Below are 13,787 nucleotides of genomic sequence, written 5' to 3'. Positions count from 1 at the left end.
GGGGTTTTCAGTTCCAGTAATAGTGTATTATGATGGGAGCAACAGAAGACAGCAATAGAAACATGTTCTCATATTTCCTGGGAACAGTGGCATGACTTATTTGGTCTCTGGCACTACCTTTTTTTCAAAAAAGTAACAAGATACCAGTTGCAAAAGACAAAATATTAGTCACAACATTAAACTTCACAAAAACCTGTTTTCTATCTCATGGTATTATTAAAGTGAGTGAGACTAGATTAGTATGTCACAGTCCTCTAATCCATATCTGTAGCAGTCACCAGACCAACAAGCTTTACATTCAAACTTACATACATAATTACTATCATTTTATTAGATTAGTAGCACAAATATCTTACAAAAGCAAGGCAAAAGTTTTATATTCTTCTCAGTATTTTAACCTCTCTTCTTCCATACCACAAGAACTGATGTACAGCAGAAGGATGCAGCAGATGCAAAAACAGCAGATGCACCTAGCTTAAAGCTCTTCAGCTTACAATTTCAGGTTGTTCACAAGACTGGCTGCACTTAATCAGATTTCAAAAAAATATATTTCAAAATTATCATACTCACATTGTTTGCTCTTTTTGTATGTGGAGCTATAATACTATTATTTCTGGAATACCTAGAACCATGCCAGTAAAGGAACAGTTTATTGACTACTAGGATGCACTTATAACTTGCCTTCAATACTAACATCTTTAGAACTAAAAGAGAATCTTAAACTATCGTATAAGATTAGCAGAAAAAAATAAAACAAAATCAGAGTTTTAAAGGTAAAGTCTATGGAATACAATTGACTTTTACAAACTGAATTGTTTCTATTCCTCTTTTTTCATTTTAGAAAGTGTTGTGGACTTCCAGTGCAAGCTAAGGTTAGATCAAGGGCCATGCCGCGTTTATACAATAAGGTGGTATTATGATAAAAAAGCCAACGCCTGCGCTCAGTTTTGGTATGGTGGCTGCGATGGAAATGCAAACCGCTTTGAGACTGAAGAGGAATGTAGACAGGCTTGTGTATTTTTTTCTGGAGGTAGGAATTAGTCTCTACATTAAAAATGAGCAGGTTGAAGCTATTGATTATTTGGCTTTTTTATCAAGTATCTAGCACGATATCTAAAATCAAACCAATTAATTTATGGAATGCTAACATTATGAAGGCATATGCCCACTAACTAAAACAAGTCTACCTATGCAAGCATGCTTTAATACTTCTAGCATTTATTATATGACATTGTGATTATAACAAAATAGCAAATTTTCAGCAGTATCAAGAGTACAACATTTCCTTTTTTACTCAGTTATAGTAAGACCAGTGTAGCATTTGCCATAGCAGTTGCCCTTCCTTCACCTAAATCTTAAAATACTACCATTGTAGAGTCACTAACTAGACCTTATTTTAAACTATTTATATGGCTTTGGAAACCAATCCTTGGTCATTAGGTAATTTCTTCTCCCTTTGTTATAGAAATCTGATATTTGGCATGGATTCTGCAATGAAAACTTCACTTCTTATAAGTGAAACTATTCTCACAAATAGTATTTCACTATTTAAAGCATAAAATATTAATTTCCAAATTACATGCAGAGTACTACCGAGTACAGATAAATACAACAAATGCATCAACTTTTGGCCTATGTGCTCTCTGGGTCACAGGACAGGGAGGTGGTTCAGTTCCTTCCCCACCTTTCTTAAACATATCACAGATACATTTAGTGCTTTTTTTTCTGTAAACTCTTCTCAGTTTTTATTAACTAGCCAAGATCCATGACAATTACAGTTAAAACACATCCACAGATTTCTGTGAATGAATATACCAATAACTGGCACCACTGCATTGGGTTAGTTCATGTCTAAAGTAGTCCTTGTTATGTGTTCCTCTTCTGAAAGCCAAGCCTAATTTTAAAATGTATTTTAATATTTTCATCTTCCTTAGTTAACTATTTAAACTTACGTTCAAAACATTAAACACAGCACAGTTTATTGTCTGCCACTGTGATACTGCTTTTTACGTTTATGTCTGCCTGTATATGTTGCATTTTCTATTATTTAATATACCTTAAAGCTTGTTTCTAATAAAACATTTCTGGTTTTACTGCCAGGACAGAAAATGGATAATGGTACCTTTACTGGACTAAAAACTTACCTCACAGCTAAATCACACTTACTGTGTCATATGTTTCAGATAATGTAACTGGATTTCTGCCACAGCCCTTAACAAGGCCAAACATCTCAGATTACCCACTCCTGTACATGAAACTCGATGATCATTTTTGGTTGGATTTGGGCGGTTTGGGTTTTTTTCCTGAGCAAATGGTAACATCAAGCATATCAACAAAAAACAGAGTTTGGCCTCAACCAAAACACCCTCCACCCTTGCTGCTTGCAGAACCCTCAGCCCCTCTCCTGACACGGACAGAGAGGACGAGCCACTTCCTACCTGCTGCTTTCTGATTTCATACAGTTTGTGTCAATTAGATGTCAGATGGGTGCAACGGGGTCCTCTCCAATCCAGGGACAAGCTTTAGGGAAAGAACTATCAAAGGACAAGTTTCTTCTTATGATTCTTATACGGAGTATTATTTTTTAAATTTGAAAGTGGTAGGGCACTGCAATTGAAATCTGGATACAGTTTAAAAGTAATTTCAAATTTAAAATGACACATCCCATCTATTTTAAAATAAACCCAAAACCACCAAACAAACACCCACCCCGGAAATCGCCAGGGCTCAATGCCGCGTTAGCGAGAACGCGAGCCTTTTTCAGGTTTTAGGTTTTAGCGCCTCAGAGGAGCCGGGGGAGGAGCCAGGGCGGGCGGGAGTGCGCGCGCGCTCCCCACGTGCAGCACCGCAGCCAATCCCGGCCGCCGCGGGAGCGCGAGACCCCCCCCCCCCCCCCCCCCCCCCGGCCCGTTGCCAGGGCGGCGCGCGGACTCGTCGGGGCGGGTGGCGGCCATGAGCGGGGTACTGGACGTGCTGTGGGAGGACCGGGATGTCCGCTTCGACATCTCCCCGCAGTGAGTGTCCGTGTCCCGACCCGGCCCTGCCCTCACAGCGGCGCTCTCGGGCCCGCCCGGCGCCGACAGGCTGCGGGCTGAACACTCCCTCTGCAGGTTGAGGCCGACCGCCATTATCGGCGCGGTGCATGCCGGGAGCTCCCCGGTGTGGCGGCGGGAGAAGAGCGAGTTCACCTGGCGGAGCGGGGCGGGCTAGGGCGGGCAGGGCCACTCACCGTTACCAATCTATAAAAAGAAAACACAATAAAAGGTTGGACACTGGAAGACTGAGGGAAGGGTGTATATTTTTTTTCCAGCTCAGCTTTTCTAGCACTGAGAAGTATAGCCAAACTGAAGGCGTGTGTCTGCGGGGACGGTGGCACTCATGGTTAACAGGACTTAGCGTCCCTGCCGTGGAGTTGGCATCCTCCTCAGGGAACAGGGCGGTGGCTGTGCAGTATTTCACGAAACTCTGTCTTTATAATACATTTTGTTTCTGTCATGCCATACATGAAGAGCTTTGGCTGCTTTTGACAATACGATTAAATACAGCAAAAATTCACACTACATTTGTTGTTATGTAATTAAGAGGTTAGAACAGCTAAATGAAGCAAATTAATAATATAAGCAAATAAATAGAAGACCTCCCAAAAAAACCAAACCAAAGAGCAAACCACACCCTTTGTGGAAAATTTAGCTGAGCGTTTCATATGTCCTTATACATCAGATATTTCTTTTGCTGGCATCTCTTCTCTCCTGAGCCTACCTCCACTCCTTGTGACCTGAAAGTACATCAAGGGGCAATAAATTCTATCCTCTAAAAATTATGTGAATGCAAGTGGTTTTTTTCTTTTCCTTCCAATTTCCACACACTTTCTCCTTATTTTGAAGTATAGTTTTCTTGGCCACACTTGCTACATATTTACTTATTGTTATGACTTAATGATAAATATATTAATATTTTTAATCGCTGAGATTTCAGGTATGTAAAGTTGATTTGTATGTATGTGTGCATATGTGGATTTTTCACTGCATGATGTACTGAGCAGAAAACAGGAAAATGAAGTAGGGAAATAGAAATGGCCTTATTTTTGCAAGATAAATCAGATTATTTTTCCTTTTTTTTTTTAGACAAATGAAAATGAGACCTGGAGAGGTCCTTATAGACTGCTTAGAGTCTGTTGAAGATACCAAAGGAAACAATGGAGACAGAGGTAACTGCATACTCAGGGAAATTGTATAACCTGTGTAGGTTCATGAAAGCCTGGTCAGGTTTCCATTGAACTCAGTATCAGTGCTCTGTTGCACAGAAGAGATTCTCCTTGTTTCATAGATCTGCCTCAGAGTGTTTTCAGACAGGATCTCTTAAAGTTGTAGGGAAGTGATTCTGGTCTCAGAATTTGTTTAGAATTGAAAACCTTGTAAGAGTAATCCATTTATAAACAGTGTGATACTGTTCTGCTGTAATCCTCTTTAATGCTTAATTTTTCCCAGGCTGTTTTTAACTAAATTAGTAAGGAATATGTAGTGGCAGGGGCTAAAGCTGCCAGCATGCTGAGATGACCCTTCTGGGGCTTGGATGTGCTGCTCTGCAGGGTACAGAATGGAATAAATTTGCATATGACAAAGGGGTGAGGTTATTCATGAAGACAGCTGTGATAGATAACTCACTGCCTTCCCCTTCTTCTCCCCAGAGCAGTTCTGCACTGATTGTGTCTACATTTTTACTATAAGCATCTAGATTGAAATCAATAACTGTTCTTGGTTTGATTTTGAAGAATGCTGGTATATATTAGAGGTTGTTTCATTTGTTCCTTGTTGGATTTTCTCTCCCAGCATTTAAGAAAAAAATGTGTTTGGTGGTTTAGTGATTTTTCTGGTGGAGTGTCCTGTGCTTTTTGTCTTTTTCCTGTCGAGGGGAAGGAATATTCTGTTGTTTCAAAACTAGAGGTAAATATATATAACAGAACAGAACATTCCAACTAATGGAATTTATTTAGATTTAAAATATCTATACTCTTTATCTCCAGGCCGGCTGCTTGTGACAAATTTGCGGATCATTTGGCGCTCACTGTCGTTGCCCAGAGTCAATCTCTGTAAGTATTACCTTTTGTTTTCTTTTGTGGTGGCATGCTATTCCTTCACAAAGTATTGTTTTCAGTACAGAATACTGAACTATAATTGTGTTGCTCTGTAAAGTCTGAAATAAACTGTTACTAATGAATCTATTTATAAGATAGGAACTGAGATGATAATTCATAGGAAAATAGTAATATTCAATAGTCGATGTTAATGTCTTGGAAAAGAAGTTGAAGAGTTCTTCAGACGTATTTTTCATTTGGCTGATGTGGGATTCATTTGATTTTTTAGAAAGAAACAAAAGTTTCAGCTTCATCATACATTGCTTTAATTGTACCTCTTGTTGCCACCTGTTTATTTGCCTTCTGCATTTTTCTATTTACTCTCCACAAGTACCTGCCTTTCCAATTTTAGTGTTGTAAACTCTGAATAAGTGTCTCATTTTAACTGTATGAGTAGCTAGCGGTCTGCTCGTATTAAGTTTAATGTGCTGAAACAGGGGCAGGATGCAGTTACTTTGTACCCTAGTTATTTCCAGTACTCAGTGTGGAATCCCCTTCTGTGGAAATATTTATTGGATTGGACTGTACACTGAGCAGACAGACAGGGTTGGTCCAGCTTTGAGAACAGCACTCGACCAAACCACCTCCCAAGATCCTTTCCAGCTTAAATTAGTCTTCAGTGTTGTGATAAGAACCCAGAGCATTAACCACAAATAGCATCCAAAGCTGTGCTACAAAATTCAGTAATGTACTTTGTAATTTTTACTCTTATTTTTCTTGTTTTCAAAACAATGTTTTTTTTCTCCCCTGACTTTTAAGCTGTCGGTTACAACTGTGTTATAAATATAACTACAAGAACTGCCAACTCAGTAAGTTCCAAAAAATACTTTTAAAAATAATAAAAGAAGTTGTAATTAGTTGTTTATACTTACTGCACTATATCAACAATAATCTGAAAGTTTACTTGCAAGAACAGTAATAGAATAGTAACAGAAGTTTAATCTTAAAAGTGTAGAGCTCTCAAATACATGGCTTGAATGGAATTACATGCAACTGTGAAGCTATTTGTTTGACTTGCTGCAAAGAACTAGCAGGAAGATGCTGCAGATTTCCTGGGCAGTCACATGATAACAAAACCAAAAATACTGTTTCAGTCATGATATTGCAAATGTATAGCAGGCAGGCTTCATTAGTTTTACTGTTGGTGGAACTGCTAGTTTATCGAAAAGAAAAATAAGTTCAGTTGAAGTAGATCAGTGGTAGAATCAGGATTACACCTCCATATACACTATTTAAAACAATAACTTAGACAATATCTGAAGATTAGTTATTATTTGTACAATCAAGCTACTATAAAAATGTAAAATTTCATTTTTCCCTTACAGAAATTACGAGGGCAGACAGAAGCTCTGTATATATTGACTAAATGTAACAATACTCGGTTTGAGTTCATATTTACCAATGTTGTTCCTGGAAGTCCCAGACTCTTCACTTCAGTTATTGCTGTGCACAGGTAGTGTACTTAAAACAGTGTTTGGTCAATGACTCAAATATGGGGGGTTACAACTGCTGATAGACACCGTATATGACTGTCCATATTCAACATTCAGAAAACTCCCAAAAGAGAACAATGTCTGGAAGGAAGGGGGAGAATGATCACAAATTTTAGTAGACAACTGCACATAATGAAAACTAATCTGTATTTATACTAGTTATTGATCACAGTTTATACACCTTGTGTGTATAAACTATCTGAACAAATAAAAGCATAGAGGAGCTAATTTCAGTGTGCATTTTCAAGCTACAATTTCTGTCAGTAATAATTTCCTGTAATTTCAGACCATGTAAAGGAAATGAAGAGTTAAATCCTGGACAGAACTCTTAGTCAGCTATAAAACAGTGTATGCTTCCCACCTAAGGACAAGTCATCTGAATGAATGTGTGCATAATACATTACCATAGGTGTCTATTTAAGAGCTATGGAATACTGACAATATATATTGGATGTTTGTGACTTAACTGGCACTGAGAAATGAAGGATTGTTAATGTCCATGCTAGGTATAGCATGGGACCCAAAGAACTTGTGCTTTGCAATAGAGGCTGGGTGATGGCTGTCTTAAGGAAAAGGAAGAAATAGTATAGACATGAACAATACAAGAGATCAAAAAGTTGTTAAAAACCCCTTTTAAGTTTAAAGATAATTTCATTAAGGAAAACTAGAATATAATTTAGTATGTTGAAAAAGTTTTTAGTAGTACTCTCACTTTTGGGCAATGTGGTGATAAGAAAAGCTGAAAATATACATTTCATATCTGTATTAAAACAAAGAGTAAATATAATAGAAAAATGGAACTATGTATGAACTAGTATGTATCTTTTATTTTTTGCAGAGCTTATGAAACTTCCAAAATGTATCGTGATCTGAAGCTGAGAAGTGCATTGATTCAAAACAAGCAACTGAGATTGTTACCACAGGAACAAATATATGATAAAGTCAATGGAGTTTGGAATTTATCAAGTGACCAGGTATAGTGAAGAATCAGAATGCATTGACTACAGAAAAGTTAAAATGTTGCAGCTTCCATCTAGCAATTGTACTAACATGGTTTTGTAACCTCAAAGGGATTACCCTTAGTGCTTTTCATCAGCTGATGCATGCAGAGAAACTGATGTCATTTGCTACTCACTACAACAAAGTCTCCTTTTGCAACCTGAAGTCTACACGACCTGGCTAATATGCAAGGAACGAAATACACAGTTTCTGTTAAAAAGATATATTTATGAGTCTAAAGCTCTGTATGATTCTGAAAGAGAATCACCTTTCTGAAGTGCTCTGCTGAATGTTTGTATGTTTACATACAGCTTTGACTAAACACTATTAAGATTATATTGTCTTTTGTTTAGTGGAAATCGAAAATATTGGAAAGGAATCTGTGTCTTAAAAGAAGAAAAGATAAAAGACTTAAAAAAAAAATAGAAAACATTTATTATTTTACAGGGCATTAGTTGCAAGCATATCCCGGAGCAGTGAAACAAAACAGGAGCTGATATTTCTGTCTGTGCAATTTTAGTCCAGAATAGAAATATGATCCACCCTCACAAGCTAAAAAGTTCTTTCCTCTACATCCCTTGGCACACATCTCCTCAATTACCTAAGTTTAACCCACATGCCATTATACTTACACTTTATGCCAATTCCAGATCTGTACAGTTAATAACGCTCTCAGATGGCTTCATGTATTCCCATGAGGTTGGCTGGGCTGTGACTTGATCCAGCCTTGCTGCAGTAGTAGGAACTCCCAGCTATTTTCATTACTCAGGTTCTGTAGCCTTTAAAAATTGGATCCTGCTTCCTTGGAATCAATAGAAACATTTCAGCTGGGTTTGGTAGGGAAGAATCAGGCTTTTAGTGAATTAAATATGAAGCTGTACCTTGCTTATGTGTAAATGGATAGCAGTAATCATCACATTTGGGAAAAAACTCTGTACTTAAAAGCAGTGCTAACATGCCTTTTCTTTAATAGGGAAATTTGGGAACATTTTTTATTACTAATGTGAGAATAGTTTGGCATGCAAATATGAATGACAGCTTTAATGTCAGCATACCATATCTACAAATTGTAAGTATCTTACAACCACCATTTTCAAAATTAAACAGCATATGCTCAGGTCTTTAGTTAAAACTCCCAGCTCACCAAAATTTTATTTCGTATCCCACATTCAGGGAGGAATTTAGTCTTACCAGCATCAACCGCAGGGTACATTTTCTTTTCTGTCCAGATTAGTTGGGAGATTTCATGGGCAGGTACAGGTGTTGAAAATGGCTTGAATTTCAAATTTTTTTAGTCTTTATTCTGATGCTTCATGCCACCTACATACACGGGGAATAATGATCTGTGAACCTGATGTTCAGAAATTTACTGTTACCACTTCTAATAAAACACTTTTTCTTGAGTTTTCAGGGGTTCCGATTTGTAATGGTAAATGGGAGGGAATGCTGGTAGCTAAGCTTCCAGAGCCAGTAATTGTAATTATTAAGTGTAATTATTTACAGTGTAAAAAACCAAACTGAAACAAAGAGATTTTCATCCAGTACTTACAAAATTTTTAACAGTGTTATACTTCTTCATCATTAGCGTTCAATAAAAATGAGAGACTCCAAGTTTGGTTTGGCACTTGTGATAGAGAGTTCTCAGCAGGTAAGAAGCTTTAGTAGCCTTTTTATATTGATTACATTTTTATATGCAATATTTCTCTAATTTTGAAATGTTATGGGTATACTTTTAAGGTACATAAGAGCATTCCTTCTGTGCGGCCTTTTGAAAACTTTAAAAAAATTCTCTTTGCACTTCTTCAAGTGTATATTAGGGTCAATATGGCTATTGGGAGTTACAGTTTCTCTAAGCAAAGCAACAATAGGCCAGCATGACTAGCTTATAACTGTCAAATACACTGTCTTCTGACAGATTATCTTTGGGATCTAACTAATTATCTTTGGGATCGGTACTTTGTACCGATTTGTACTTAATTAGACCACTCTTTTAAATATTCATTATTTCTGTGTATCTGAAAGCTGCTTCAGTAACAACATCAAGACCTAACAGACTAAACATTTGCTGGGAATCAATCATTAATATCACTTCTGAATTTATCCCGCTCTTGTTTGCTTGTGGTTTTTTGTAAAAGGAGTTTGTTCCCTGTGTATATAATGGGCTAACAGTTAAAAGCTTATCTACCTCATAGAGAAGCATTGTTATTGTTTTTATTTCACCCATGATTCAAGTGGCAGAATGAAAAAAGATAATATCAAAGATAATGTTTCCTCAGCAAGCTGAAAATTGCTATCATTAAACTGGAAATCACTATCAAGGAGAAAAAACTGTTTAAAAATAAGACTAATAAACAGATGTTGTCTTTTTTCTGTTATATAGAGCGGAGGATATGTACTTGGTTTTAAAATAGACCCTGTAGAGAAACTACAGGAGGCAGTGAAAGAGATTAATTCACTTCACAAAGTTTATTCAGCTAATCCTATATTTGGAGTGGATTATGAAATGGAAGAAAAGGTACTCCATTTATTTATTTTAAATTAGATACAATACTGTTAGCAGTAATAAAAATATATTAAACATATTAGATATGTGAATTTACTTACTAGAGTGTTATAATTTACAGCCTCAACCGCTTGAAGACCTAACAGTGGAGCAGGTTCCAGATGATGTGGAAATAGAATCTGATGAACATACAGATGCTTTTGTGGTAAGTGGCTCCACAAAAACCAGAAAAATAGAATCATTCTTGTTTGGTTATTCAGATTTAAGCAACATACAGCTGTAATCCTCTATTAAAGATAAGCTGCAACTGTACTTTCTATATTTAAAACACATCTACATGCCTTTCATTAAACATCCTGATTATTACAGGAATTTATTCTGTGTATGAATTTTTAATTTAGGAGCAAACTATTATTCAAAATGAATAGTAGTAGATATTTAGAAGAATAGTGGCATAAAACAAGTCTTCCTTCTCTTGGAACAGGCAAATAGATGGTGAGATCTATATGCTCAATGTTTATCTAAGATTCAAACTTGAAAGTTTTTTAGAAAGGCAGCAATAATTTTGTATTACTATGTCTCCCAGTATTTCAGGAAAGCTTACTTCAAAATGCATTAGGTTGCTCGATGACCCTCTTTCAACGAATTTCCAAACTTAGTGTGCAGCTCAGTAACACCTGGCTCCATTATTCACTGCAAGGGTAGATGGCACATGTTTTCAAATGTTAGCCATCGTGCATTGACAATTGACATGTTTTCTTACCAGTCTCTGAAATTTGGTAAATTAGCAGGGCTAACACCAGTGTTATTTCCACTCCTTTTAATTTTGCAGTCTTTTACTAACACAGATGAACTCTTGTTTTCTCCTTTCCCTCTTTCCTAGCTTTTTGCCTTTTTTCTTTTCATTTTTGCACATTTTTATTCAATCTGCAGCATATTTGAAGACATACCTTTTCCTTAAATGGAGATCTGTTTGCTCTGTTGGTGCCTTTTTCACCTGAATTAAATAACTGAGCTTTTTATATTCTCAAACTAAAACTGGAAGCTGAATATGGTTAGAAGGTTGCTGTAGGAGACAGAGGTTGCCCAGGAAGGAGTGGCTACACACCAATATTCCACAACACTTGATGCTGCAGGAAAGCACTTTGTTTGCTGCCTCTCACCGGTCCACACTGGCAGCTGAAGCAAGATTGGACTCTTTTTGGTAAATAAGATCTAGAATCTGCTGGTCCAGAGATTTCCAGAGCTGTGGATATTTTCTGATATCTGATACCCTGATGAGTTTGAGCCTTCATTACCACACACACAGAATGGGAAAGATGGTATCTCTTCCCACAGCTCTTACTTGTTCAGGTGTTCTGTTACTCCATGTTAATTTCTTAGACTGAATATAATGTTAACTGAATTTTTATATTATACATTTTAAGCAAGTTTTGGTGTTGAATAGTAAATGCTGCTCTACATGAGGCAAAAAAATATTAGGATGCTGTCAGTTTGTCTTCATATTAACATTCCCTGTAAAGTGTTTGTCGGTGTAACAAATGTAATATGAAAATGTTACCATTTAAAAAATCTTTATTATGATGGAAAATTCCAAGATTGGTATTTAATGAAAAATACCATAATCCGGTGGTATCTAATCTGTAATCCAAAGCAGAAACTCCTGTTAGAACCCTTCTGTAAACCATTTTACAATAGAAGTAAAACTCTTACAGACTGGATTGTTGTGGAAGACCTACCCAATACAGTTTTGACCCCAAGGAATTATGAGCAGATGTGAGTTTTAGACTTCTTTTATCAAGGTTCTTTTTTGTTTTCCTTTGCAGGCTTACTTTGCTGATGAAAACAAGGTAAGGAGATTTTTTTCATACTATCACATTCAGGTTATTAAAATGGGATAATGAAATTAAAAAGTGCTTTCTGCTTTATTTTATTTTCTCTCATATCTCATGCATTCAAAAAAGCAACACGATCGGGAGCCTGTTTTTTCAGAAGAACTGGGACTTGCAATAGAGAAGCTAAAGGACGGATTCACACTCCAGGGACTCTGGGAAGTAATGACCTGATTTAGATTGGCACACCTTTTTATCCTAAGCAAGGAAAAACTCTTGGTTCTTGCTGGATTTAGATGTGTAGAAGATAATTTAGAAATGTCGGAACAGCAGAGAAAGAACATGCCAAAGCTAAAGAGCAGGCAAATATTATATAATAAGCCCCAGGCTATGTCATAAAAGAAAGATTATTCAAAAACCTTGTATGCTTAAAGGCTTTGCATTTCTTGTGCTGCCTTTCTAAGCAGTGGGAGGACAGCCACTCTGTAAGGCCGGCAGGGCGGGGTGCAGCTGCTGGGGGAACCGCTGCCCCCTGCAGGCCCCCCTCGGTCACGGCTGGCTGTAAGGACCTGTGAATTCCCTCTGCCTCTCAGACTGGGAGCACCTTGGAGTCCCTCTGCACAACGGCATGGCAGTGCCATTTGACACACTTGTAACCTCCGCTGCTTTCAGGATTGTGCTTTTTCTCCCTCCCCTGACAACACGAGAGTTGGCCGTGGTGTTTCAGACACCATTTTATACAACTTCATGGCTCCTGTGTTTATGTATTGCGCTTTGGCTGCCAGGACCAGGCACTGATTGCCTTTTTACATAGCACTATGTCAGAAAAGGAAGCCTCCTCTTTTTCTGCACATGGAGATCACTGTTTGAGACAGGGCAATGTGAGGTATGCAGTCTGACACTCAATTTCAAGTATTCATGTATTTATACAGAGTGATGTACTTTCCCATAATGATTATGTTTGAATTAAATCTCCATAACTTGTTTAATGATTTGCAACACAGAAACATTTTGTACGTAGGCATATTGGCTGTGTTATTGATAGCTTTAAGAAAAAGCAATTCTGTTCCAAATAATAGCTTTCATGTCTCATAATTTTGCTAAATATTCGGCACGTATCATTCCAAGTATTTAATTATAATCCAGATATGCTCATACAGTTGTTTGTTTGTTTGTTTTTGCTAGAGCACTTTTTTTAAGCAATGATCTAGAAAAAAGTGCACATGCAAATAGCTTCTGTGTGTGAGTCATTAGACCTTTTATGATGTTATGTGTTATAGAGGAATGAGTCATTTATTGTTTAAAGGAAGACACAGCTGTTACGTTTTCTAGTGAGATAAAACCTCTGTGCTGTTTTCTATAAATGGAAAAAGTCAAATGAGCTCTCCTCTCAGCTGTTATTTCAGCAGCTGACTGTTAAAGTAACTGTGGTGTGAATGTAATACTGGTGTTTGTAGAAAATCTTTCAAGGTATATGTTTTAATGAAATACTACCTATATGGAAAAGCAGTCATTATTTCAATAAACTTTGATAATACTATATATTGTTGTAGATCTTGCATTCAAGTAGTTGTATTTTGATCCTGTTTCCATTACATTCAAAGAACTTTTTACCATATGAGTGGAGACTTCAATTTGAATTATTTTGTAAAGCAAAACTTTACCTGAAATAACATATATTTTATGTCTAAACAGCATAGTTTGGTTTATAACGAAGTGGATATTAAGAAGCAGCCCAAAATTTCAAGGTCTTAATATCTGAAGAAATTGTGTATGTGATATAGTTACATATAAAAATAATCTTAGAACAAAGGAAATTTATGCAA

General features: G+C 36.9%; 2 protein-coding genes across 12 annotated transcripts in view; both read left to right on the top strand.

The window, feature by feature from the left end:
* LOC138112997 (collagen alpha-1(XXVIII) chain-like) overlaps positions 1-2,046 on the top strand; it is a 34,880-nt gene extending 32,834 nt beyond the window's left edge. For all 11 annotated transcript variants that reach the window (XM_069020728.1, XM_069020723.1, XM_069020724.1 and 8 more), the window contains one exon: positions 842-2,046. In XM_069020728.1, coding sequence (XP_068876829.1) covers positions 842-1,041 — 200 coding nt within the window. In that variant the 3' untranslated portion in view covers positions 1,042-2,046. The remainder of the gene's footprint in view (positions 1-841) is intronic.
* Positions 2,047-2,918: 872 nt separating this feature from the next.
* BBS5 (Bardet-Biedl syndrome 5) lies at positions 2,919-13,503 on the top strand. Its single transcript, XM_069020715.1, has 12 exons — positions 2,919-3,014; positions 4,125-4,207; positions 5,024-5,089; positions 5,894-5,943; positions 6,460-6,587; positions 7,466-7,601; positions 8,600-8,695; positions 9,212-9,274; positions 10,007-10,141; positions 10,251-10,334; positions 11,956-11,979; positions 12,094-13,503. The coding sequence occupies exons 1-12, from the start codon at positions 2,953-2,955 to the stop codon at positions 12,193-12,195; spliced, it is 1,029 nt and encodes a 342-aa protein (XP_068876816.1). The 5' UTR covers positions 2,919-2,952; the 3' UTR covers positions 12,196-13,503.
* The last annotated feature ends 284 nt before the right edge of the window (positions 13,504-13,787 follow it).

The sequence above is a fragment of the Aphelocoma coerulescens genome, chromosome 7 (genome assembly GCF_041296385.1).
Source record: "Aphelocoma coerulescens isolate FSJ_1873_10779 chromosome 7, UR_Acoe_1.0, whole genome shotgun sequence".
Lineage (NCBI taxonomy): Eukaryota > Metazoa > Chordata > Aves > Passeriformes > Corvidae > Aphelocoma > Aphelocoma coerulescens.
The sequence above is the reverse complement of the archived record's forward strand: the minus strand, read 5'-3'. Positions and strand labels throughout refer to the sequence as shown.